Source organism: Delphinus delphis, chromosome 4, assembly GCF_949987515.2.
Source record: "Delphinus delphis chromosome 4, mDelDel1.2, whole genome shotgun sequence".
NCBI classification, from domain to species: Eukaryota; Metazoa; Chordata; class Mammalia; order Artiodactyla; family Delphinidae; genus Delphinus; species Delphinus delphis.
Genome location: NC_082686.1, coordinates 69,795,542 through 69,806,237, shown reverse-complemented (window position 1 = coordinate 69,806,237; position 10,696 = coordinate 69,795,542). Strand labels below are relative to the sequence as shown.

At 47.9% G+C, this 10,696-nt stretch overlaps 1 protein-coding gene across 10 annotated transcripts in view; it reads right to left on the bottom strand.

Annotated features, from left to right (window-relative positions):
- The window catches only part of LOC132424756 (kalirin-like), a 116,983-nt gene that overhangs the window by 50,948 nt on the left and 55,339 nt on the right, over window positions 1–10,696 (bottom strand). For all 10 annotated transcript variants that reach the window (XM_060010793.1, XM_060010785.1, XM_060010788.1 and 7 more), the window contains 7 exons: window positions 7,284–7,350; window positions 5,321–5,424; window positions 5,071–5,140; window positions 4,662–4,748; window positions 3,734–3,826; window positions 2,928–2,978; window positions 1,979–2,056 (listed from right to left, as the gene is read on the bottom strand). In XM_060010793.1, coding sequence (XP_059866776.1) covers window positions 1,979–2,056; window positions 2,928–2,978; window positions 3,734–3,826; window positions 4,662–4,748; window positions 5,071–5,140; window positions 5,321–5,424; window positions 7,284–7,350 — 550 coding nt within the window. The remainder of the gene's footprint in view (window positions 1–1,978; window positions 2,057–2,927; window positions 2,979–3,733; window positions 3,827–4,661; window positions 4,749–5,070; window positions 5,141–5,320; window positions 5,425–7,283; window positions 7,351–10,696) is intronic.

The window sequence follows — 10,696 nt, the reverse complement described above, 5'->3', positions numbered from 1 at the left end:
TGGACACACGACCATGCACAACACAGTTCCTGTGAAGTCTGACTTGAGTCAGAAGGTACATCAGATGCTGCTCCTCCTGTCAGTGGCCAGTTCCTCCAGAGACCAAGAGAAAGCCAAGTCAGACTCCTGCTCAGAAAAACACAGGGACATCAAGGATGAAGAGCAAAAGAAATTACTTCTGTTCAGAATAGGCTCAGATCTGGCATAATTCCAACGGAACAGGTACAACGTCATCTAGCGTGACTAAAGAAACACTGTGTGAGAACTCGGGGTGAATTTCTGCTGCATGACCCTGCTTCTCGAATGCCTCACGCCTACTGTGGAGAACAAGAACCTGTGAAAAAATGAACAGCAGAAAGGACCCTCCACAGAGTTCCTGGTCACAACAAATCAATGGAAATCAGACAGGGACACCAGGATGGGCGGCAAGGGCAAAAAGGACAGAAGAATTTGGCTCAAGACCATCATGAATCCAACGCATTAACCCAAACCTGAATACAGCATTTCCTAACTTTACTCGTATACCAGTCTGCCTTATGTCTATTTTATTCTAGTTTAGCCAGAGGAAAAAAATGAATAATGAAATCTTGCAGGATTACTGGGAAACAGGATTAGAAGATCCACATCTTTCTCTAAGGGGCTCAACAACTAAGCACCAGTCAATAACTGCATCAGTTCCAGTTTTATCGTATTAATATTTAAAACAGATTATGTTTAGTTAGAAGTGTGGATATAAATTAATAACAGCCACTTATTAAGTTTAAACCAGGAAAGTCAATTTGCTCTTCTAAGGTTCACTGTTATGGGTTGAATTGAATCCCCTCTCCAATTTGGATGTTGAAGTCTTAACCCCCAGCACCTCAGAATGCGACCTTATCAAAAGACAGAGCCTTTACAAAGGGAATCAAGTTAAAGAGAGGTCATTATGGTGAGCCTTAATCAAACATGATCGGTGTCTTTATAAAAAGGGGAAATTTGAACACAGAGATATGTACAGAAGGAAGGCGATGTGAAAATACAGGAAGAATGCCATGTGAACATGAAGACGGCCATCTATAAGCCAAGGAGGGAGGCCTGGACAGACCCTTTCCTCACAGCACTCAGAAGGAACCACCCTTGCCTACACTTTGATCTCGGACTTCTAACTTCTGGAAATGTGAGATGATAACATTGCTGTTGCTCAAGCCACCCAGTCTGTGGTACTTTGTTACGGCAGCCCTAGCAGACTAGCATATTTGTTGAAATCCAAACCCTGGGTATGTCTAGCTGTTTCTCCCAAGACTTGATTCTTCTTGTCAAAGAACAGCACTGTGATGTTTTAGAGCTTTAAACATTCATTTAGCTAAAAAGCCAGCCACTATGTAGACCCGTTTACTAGAACCACCCTCTCCAAAAAAAAGTGTTCCATTTTCCCTCTGGTTCTACTCTCATCACGTAGTCCTGTTCTCCCTCACATTCCCGGCATTTCTCAAGCAAGCAAGAAAAGGGAAGGGGTCATCGGCACGTCCATAGCTATAAAGAATCTGGGGTCTTTCCAAGCCCCTTGCAATCCTGACTGCAGCTTGGTCGACTTCCTCTGGCTGCCCTATCACTGGAGGTCCTAAACAGGTGCACCTTCCAGGCCTGTGATCCGGAGGGGCCTGGGCACAAGGGCAAACGCAGTGAGTGAGAGAGGCAGAGAACACGCGCACAGGACTTCAAAGGGAAGCCTGGGCTCCTGCTGCCCTGAAGGGAGAGGGCTAAGCCTTCTTTTTTTTTTCTTTGCAGTACGCGGGCCTCTCACTGCTGCGGCCTCTCCCGTTGCGGAGCACAGGCTCCGGACGCGCAGGCTCAGCAGCCATGGCTCACGGGCCCAGCTGCTCCAAGGCACGTGGGATCTTCCCCGACCGGGGCACGAACCCGTGTCCCCTGCATCGGCAGGCGGACTCTCAACCACTGCGCCACCAGGGAAGCCCAAGAAGCCTTCTTAAGGGCTCACCTCAAAGCCCTGCAGGCGCCCCAGATTCATCATGTCGTTGCAGCGTTTTGGAACAAGGCACATTAACTCCACTGCTTTCTGTGGGAAAGAACAACAGCAGTCAGGGCGGGGAGCAGCAGTGGGGAAGGGGGCTCGGCGGTTCCATGCTGGAAGCCAGGGGCCTCCTGGGGGCTCCCTGATCCTAGGAAAGGACACTGGTCCCTGCTGTCCACTTCAGAGGAGGGAGGGCTTTCCTGTTCTAAGCTGGGGGCTGTTGGTCATCCGTGCAGGGGCTCCACGTGAATCAGTGAGCACACGCGGGGAGGATGCTACCAGCCCATCCTTTTCCGAACCTTCCCACTTCCGTTTATCCATTTGCTTTCCTTCTTGCATTTTCTTTTTTCTCTTTGTTGCTCCCCGGCTGCCGAAGCAACAGCTTAGCCTCACTTGTGAAATACTAGAGGTTTTAACCTAAAATAACCTGCCAGAATGGTCTGTAACCTCCCTGGCTTAAAATAATCCCCATGGTGACATTGTCTCTAAGGACTTCACTTAGGGAGTAATCCTCGGGGACGGGGGAGGGAGTGAAAATGGAATAATTTCTATGTCAGCCTCAAACAGTACCTGGATTCATGGATAAAGCTGCACGATGAAACACCCAATCTCTGCAGGATGTTAGAGGGTTAAAATACCACCCTTTCGCACCACATGTCACTGGGAGCTAGGAGGAGAACATGAGCAGGGCTAAGCTCTGGTCTGGCCCTGGACCGGATTCTCAAAAAACGTTCAACGTGCTCCTTAATACTCGCCACTACACCTCCTGCCGGGCAGCTGTTTGCAAGGGGCTCTTTGCTGTCTGAGAGGAGCCAGCCTGGACTCCCCATCCTCCAGGGCCAATCTTTCCCCTTTAGGGGCAGACATCCAATAACTGTCCCATAAGAGCCACCAGCATTACAAGCAGAAAACTCACCTCGATATCAGAACACTCCAAACCAGCCTTCTCGCTGTATCTCAGGAAGTCCTAGCAAGTGGGGGAAGCAGGGAGAGTGAAACCAGTTAGGAAAAGAAGGCCCTATAAAAAACGTAGCATCGTAAAAACCAAGATGACACCCAGGAGACTTTCCTTCCCCACAGAGATGGCAACGCTTTGTAGTCGCTGAGATATGAAGCTGGGAGTCATGGTGGACGTAATCACACAGAGAAAACCCCCGGAATATTCAAAGATTCAGAGCTATGGGAAAAGGGCGGCAGGGGTGAAGGGGAGAGAAAGTGTGTGAATAGGGACAAAAGGGGAATGATGACAAGGAGGAAAGGGACAAAGGACTGTCAAATCTCTCATTTGCTTCGTATTTCTGTAAGACAAGTCAAACTACATGATTTTAAAAAGTAAAAAAATGATCAAATTTTAGGTTTTACTCATCTAGGGTTCCTAGGGCTTTGCCCTTCCTTTTCTTTCTCTGTGTGTTCTACTCTGATTTTATGCTCTTATTATTTTTTAGTTTTTAAAGGTACCAAGCCAGTCAGTGATGGCAACAACGTAAGAAAGTGATTTGGAAAAAAGAAAATCAAATAACCACCAACCTTAAGGAAGGAACAACAGGCATGCAATTTATGCAGGGGCAAAGCTGACACAAATAACCAGCCGGTAAAAGGTAAAAACCCACACATGCCCCCAACTAGTGTGGTGGAGACAGAACCTCGAGCTGACCTGCTCCCTAACTCAGAGCCTGATGAAGACCCTGCTCTGGCCCTGGGCAGGGCTCACAGCCCTCTTACCTTGAGGAGCAGCTGATACTTTGTGATTCTCTGAATGGGCTTGATAAGGAAGTCGCTAAGTGTCAGCCTTTCATTTATCTCCTGTTTCACCTCCTGGAACACAAGGGAGCTACATCAGGGGAAAAGGAACCAAAGGATTGGGGTGCTCTGGACAGGGGTTCAAAGGCAAGGATGGCAGGTCTTCATGTTTGCCAATAAAGGTTTAGAATCTTCAAACCACGCAACGGGTAGAATTGCCTACACAATAGCTCATTTTGTTATTAACAACAAAGCACATCTCACCATCACCTTCTTACCTATCAAGCTCTGTCACACCCAGTCCCAGGGACAAGCTGGCAGGGGTGTTCTGTTCTCTCTCCCACTCCACGGCCAAGTCAGAAATGAAGGGCTTCCCCTGGGACACCACAAGCCTACGGGCTGGGCCCTCAACTCAGATCTGCAAACACTCAGGCAAGGGCTCTTTCCAGGTGATGGTGTTGCCTCTCCTCCAGCACAATAAACGCCTCCAGGGTGCGGCAGCACACACACTTTAGGTGCTTGCCGGGCCTCGGGGAACGGGACAGAGGCTACGTACAAGGTGCTGTGAGCCCCTTGTTGAGGGTCCTCAGCAAGCAGCCTCCAGGGCCCGGTGAGGAAGAGCGTGGGCGCAGTGGGCTCCGGGGTCACGGAAGGGGGACCGGAGCTTCTGCAGCGGGCTCTGCGTTACAGAGTCGTTCTGCCGACGGGGGCTCTAGAAGAGGAGAGGAGCTAACGAGAACTTAGCCAAGAAGCTAACGGCTCTGTTGAGGCAACCCTCCCTGTCCTGCGGGATGGACAGTGCCGTGAGGGGGCCACGCGCGGACGGATGACGGCCGGTGTTTGTGAATGGGGTGGTCCCGGCCTGAGCGTCTTGCCCACACTGTGGTTCAGCCAGGCCCGAGCAGCTTACCTCAAAGTAGGCGTCGTACTCGGCGACGATGTACTCGGAGCGCGGCTTATTCTGGCAGTACCACACGTAGATGTGCAGCTTCCGCTCCTGCAAAGGCAGAGGGAAAGGCGCTCAGGCAGCTGTGCCTCGCGCTCCATCTCAGAGTGCTAAGCTGGTCTAGGGGCGGAGAGACAAAGGACAAAGATGTGGCCCATGTTCTGGGGCCGCACCAAAGAGGCTAAATATCCAGGACAGAGGAGAAAAACACAGTGGGCAAGAGCCCATCTTCCAAACTGCCAGGAAAGAGAGAAAAGACCCCAACAGCTCAGAGAGGGATGAGGAGGGAGAGCAGAGGAGGGAAGGGACAGTAAAATGCATGCAAATGTGCATGGTGGGAGGGGGAGCGGAGGGGCCGCAGGGCAACACTCACATATTTAATAAAGAGCTGTGCCAGTCTGTCTTGCTCCTGGATACATTTTTCCAGTTCACCCAGGAAAACACTATAAAAGGATGGAGAGAAGAGAAGGAAGGCACATTCTTCAGAACTGTATCATTTCTCAGTGGTGAGATGAATGACACAAGACTCTCCCCAAACCCCACCCTAAGGTCAGACACAGGGGGAGGACAGGAGAGTCCTGGATTCCAAGACCCCCTGATCCTCAGGGCAACGTAGCACTTACTCCTTATGCCAATCATAAATCTGGTGAATATTTCCAAACACGATTTTATCCTTTCCTCGCATGTCCTCAGGGACACCCTTTTCTTCTATCCTCTTCATGAAGCCCTGCGGGGCGGAGGCAACGGTGAGTAAAGCGTTTTCACGAGGAGGCTTTCTGGGCCAGGCCCCACCCTGCAGCCCCGTGGAAGCCCCCAGTGCGTGTGAGGAGGCGGCCAAGGGCTTCTGTGGTTTCTCCGCACTCAACCAGGACTTCACCCTTGTGCAGAGGGACAGACAAAACTTCTGTGAAGTTCTGGGTCCCTTTCTTTGTCTCCAGCCCCCGTAAGAAAGCAGGACAAAGAAGAAACAGTTGCCTGTTCTTCTCCCATCTCCCAATCCAATTAATTACGTCTTTAAAGGCTTAAAACTAGATGTGTTTGACCTAGAAATAAGTCTTAATAGGTGAATACTTTCGATTCTGTAAAGTGCTATCATATATAATCTTATCGCAGTTTTAAAATCAGGTTCTGAGGTTGTACCAGCATTTATCCCCATCGAAAGATGAGAAAGCCAGTGCATGGGGAATTATGGGATTTGTCTAAGTCACACCACTGATGTCTGACTTCCCTGGACCTCAGTCTGCAGATTCCCAAGCCTTCCACTTCCAGGCTGGACTGCTTATGGAGGCTGCTACAACTCTAGCTGCCCCCATCCCACCTTGGAACAGAGGATAACTTTCCCCAAGTTAGAATTCAAGTCCTCTATCTGCCAGGTTAGTCTGTGTATCCAAGGTTCAGGACAGGTAAATACGAACCCCTAAATCAGCAGACTGCATAGGATGGGGGCTTACAGACCCAATGTAAGGAACCAGCAGGTGATTCAGATATCAGGCATTCACTTTTTAGACTTCACATCCTGTCGTTTAAGATGATTAACAGCAGGGCTCTAGGGCATCTAAATTATCCATTTAGTTTCTTAGACTTTTTCCTCCAAGTGTCTAAATCCCCCTAAAGTAAACCCCTATGGAGAGAGCTGTTCTATTTACTATCAAGTTGACTTTTAACTGTGGACCTGCCAATCTCGCCTTATTGGTGGTTTTTTCTTTGTCCTCTTGGTAGCAAACTAGGGAAACATGGAAGCCCCAAGGTTTCACTAAGAGTGACCTGCTTGACTTGCTTAGTGCCCATGCTGGCTCATAACTGTGAAGAATATGTCTGTATATTCTTATATTTATGGTTATATATATATATATTTATTTATTTATTTATAACTAGTATATATATTGGTTAGATACCAATGAAAAGCTCTGGAGACAATAACTTGGTCACCTAAAACAAGGTGAAATGGATTCAGGTCTAACTAAGAGGCTGCAACATTTGGGGCCCTACCCTCCTCTAAATCTCTTATAATATTTCAAGGGGAAAAGAAAAAAACTTACCTACATATTCTATTTGATCTACTACCATTTTTAGTTTCATCTCTACAAATACCCAGGGAGAGTAAAATACATACTGTCAAGTTAAATCACCGTGGGGCCAGGACTTCCCTGGTGGCACGGTGGTTAAGAATCCTCCTGTCAATGCAGGGGACATGGGTTCGATCCCTGGTCCAGGAAGATCCCACATGCCGCGGAGCAACTAAGCCCGTGTGCCACAACTACTGAGCCTGTGCTCTGGAGCCCACAAGCCACAACTACCGAGCCCACAAGCCACAACTACTGAAGCCCGCGCGCCTAGAGCCCGTGCTCTACAACAAGAGAAGCCACCGCAATGAGAAGCCCGCGCACCGCAACGAAGAGCAGCCCCCGCTCGCCGCAACTAGAGAAAGCCCGCGCGCAGCAACGAAGACCCAATGCAGCCAAAAAGTAAATAAAAATAAATAAATTAAAAAATAAACAAAACAAAACAGAACACCACAGGGCCCAGGTAGGGTCCAATATGCCACTGGCTGGGTGACCACAGACCCGCCCTGAGCCATGTACTCACCTCTACCACAATCCCCAGATCCTTCACATAGTCTTTCTCTGTCTGTACCAGTTCATTCAGGACAAACCTGAGCAGGAGATTAAGAACAGTGAGGGTTCCTCTTCACTGTGAAGCAAGAAATCTTCACACTGACGTTCACAGGAAAGTTACTTTGGCGTCTCTATGACAAGACCACCCAAACCCACGCTGGGCACCCTGGGGGAGGTGCTGGCTGGTGCCCTCTGGATGAGAGGCCCCCGCTGCTCAGGAGCTGAGGGCAGCGGGGCTGAGAAGGCTTTCCCAGATGGCAGCAACAGCCAGAAGAACAATGCTCACAACCCAGCATCTGTCTTCCTATTCCTTATGCTTCCTCCTCCCTCACCTACAACTGAATAGTTGTACAGACACAAGGCAGAAGGAATAACAGTCACTTGGGCAAAACTGAGTTATGAAAGCTTCGAAGCCAAGGGATCAGCAGGAGGCTTTTCCTCCTTCGTGTCAGCTCTGTTCTTTGCTTAACAAGAAGAGAAAGACATCTGTCTGATAAGCAACCTTTGGGCCTCAGAGACACTGTCATCAAGTGAAGTGTTTGAGATACAGAAGCTACAATCATTCAGGTAGGCGTCCATGGTAACTGGCCTGCAAAAATCCCCCGTCCAGGCCAGAAAGATTCCCTAATCACCCCTTTCAGTGTGGCCACATCCCCATCCCCACCCGATGCGGGATTTAATCACTACGAGGACATTTACTTTCTTGGTTTCTTTCTTGTTAATGATTTCTTCCTCTTAGAACATTTGCTTTTGTGCCAGTTGCTTCATCTGGCTTTCCTCAAGCTTATGAGAAGGTAAGTACTATAAGCCCTGGTTTATGTAGATGGAAATACTGAGGCAGTATCGCCCAAGATGACAATGTGAGAAGCAGAGCTGGGATTTGAACCCAGTTGTACAAGAGTCCAAAGACTCTGCTCTTTCACTGTCGCCCGCTGCCTGGTTAAACGACTCAGACTGGCTCTCTGGAGTCCCTGAGGCGTCAAACCCAAACACTTCTTTCTTCCTGTCCAGACAGTAAAGAGCTGGACATAAAACACGTATGGCTGTGCACAGGGGCAGGGTAGGTGTACGCAGCTTAATGGAGTCTGATTTGTATTATCTAAGTTTGAAAGAGTTTAGCCTGGAGCCATACAACTGCATTTTTGACCCGAGTGGCAGAAGGGGTCAAGCTCTAGGATGTCAAAGAGGGGCCCCAGCCCAACGGTAGTAGCCGTTCTGAACCCAGGAAGCAATTCCTCTGAAATTCTTGTCCATACAGCACAGAGAAGCCACCGAATCCCCGGGCCTAGAGCCTCAGGGCGATGGGGAACACAGGCTTCTTTATCAGCATGCCCAGCACTTCCAACCAGCTCTCTCTCTCTGATACACACAATTATGTGTTTCAGGCCACAGGAAGGAACTGGCAACGCCAAATAAAAGCATTTAAATGTATCTTTAGCATGGTCCGAGTTACCACTTGGAAGAAGGTGGTAGAAGAAAAACCACAGGAAAGTTAGAGTGGGAATTTGGGGCTAGAAGGGCCTTCTGGAGATGAAGTCCAGTTCTCTGCCTCTGGGTGGTATTTCTGTGCTAAGCTACCTGCTGACATTGAAGTGTGTCCTGGGCTTTCCAGCCTCTAGGGAAGAGGATTAGACTAGGTGCTGCCAGTGGACCTAGCATCTCCTCCCTTGAAGAGCTGATGAAAAACACTTGGAGAGATAATGACACATTAAAAGACATTCTGAAAAGGTACATAAAAGATTTATGCTACATGCATCTCAAGGCAGTACACAATCAATTGTCAAATAAACTGAACTGACAATAAAGCAATTTTTTGCATGTTCAGTTCTTATGAGTAAAGGTTATTTACAAAGTAAATGCTATTCTTTGGTCCAACTAAACTTCTTCCAGCTACAGGTCAGACCTACTTCTGACGTCTATCCTTCGCAATGGTAGGGAATGGCTGGTCTTCCACAGAAAAATCTCTTACAGCCTTTGCACTGGCTGTTGCCTGTGTTGAGAATACGTTTCCTCCATGGCTACAGGCTAGTTCCTTACCTGCTTCTGGTCTTTGCGCAGACCGCTTTGGTCAGAACCATTTAAAGCCGCAACGTGGCCTCATCCATACTCCCGATCTCCCTTACTCTTTTTTCTTTTCTTCCAGCTTCTAACATACTACATGATTTATTTTACATTTTGTTTATTGTATGATTTCTCCCATTAGAATGTAAACGTGTCACGAGAGCATGGACTTTTCTTTTGTCGTTATTGTTTGTTTTATTCACTGCTGTGTACGCCAAGCACTTGGTACATAACAGGTGCTCAACAAATATTTGTTGAATAAATGAGTGGCTAAAACTTGAAGACAATTAAGTCCATTCTTGGCTTTTTTCTTCTCCTGGACAAATAACTGTCTGTTTACACCTTCTCTCCATGGAGCTCTCGTTAAACCTTTTGAGGGCTTACTGGATTGAGTCTCAATTCTCTATCCCCCCCAGCCTCCAGCTTCACATCCTCTCTTTCATCATGACCATAAAGTATAGCAGAATAAAGACAATATACAGTAAAAGGAATGACTCATTCTAATGCCTGGATTTTTGGGACACTGCAGGATGTGAAAATATGTGGAGGAGGGCGAGAGAGTGAGAAGAGGGGGAAGAAATGAATGAATTGGGTAAAAGAAGCAACAAACCTTTGCCTGTTGGAGCAAAATTAGACAATATCATGTCTGGAAGCAAGACAATGACTTAAATGACTGTTCATAGGCCCTATTACAAGAGTAGAGATAAGCTTTGCCAAGGAACACCTGTCACCTTAAAGGTTACCTCCCTAATATAAGCTTTCACCTTCCTGATATAAGTTTTGCTTTGGCTTGACAAGACTGGAACATCAGCTCCAACCCTGCCTCATCTATGTAAAAACTGAAAAGCTAAGGAGAAGCAGCTCTGTACAAGTCCTAAGAAACTTCCCTTTGGGGATGGTATTTCTTTACCCCTATTCTATTCCTGGGGTTCCCCTGAGCACCCATAAAGTTAAGGGGGTAAATATGGAACCAGAGCACTTACATGACACTTGCTCATTTCCATTAGGAGGTGACAGCCCTGCTCTGGGGCCAGGCCCTAGCTATGATGTTTCCTTGGTAACAGTTATAAATGGTCACTTCGTCTATCTGCAGGCAACAGAAGGACCTGGCCTCCTTTATTTTTGCTAATCTTCATGTCTATGACCAGGCTAAAGGAGTGACTAGTTTGGGGCAGAAGGGCAGGCTAATTAGCAACAGGGCGGGACCTTTTCCGCCTGCCTATCCCATTCTCACTGTGCTTACCATCTCTCACACATCAAGCTATGTGCAAGACTCGTTAGCAGCTCTGCGTGCAACACAGAGTGAAACCCTAAACAACAAAA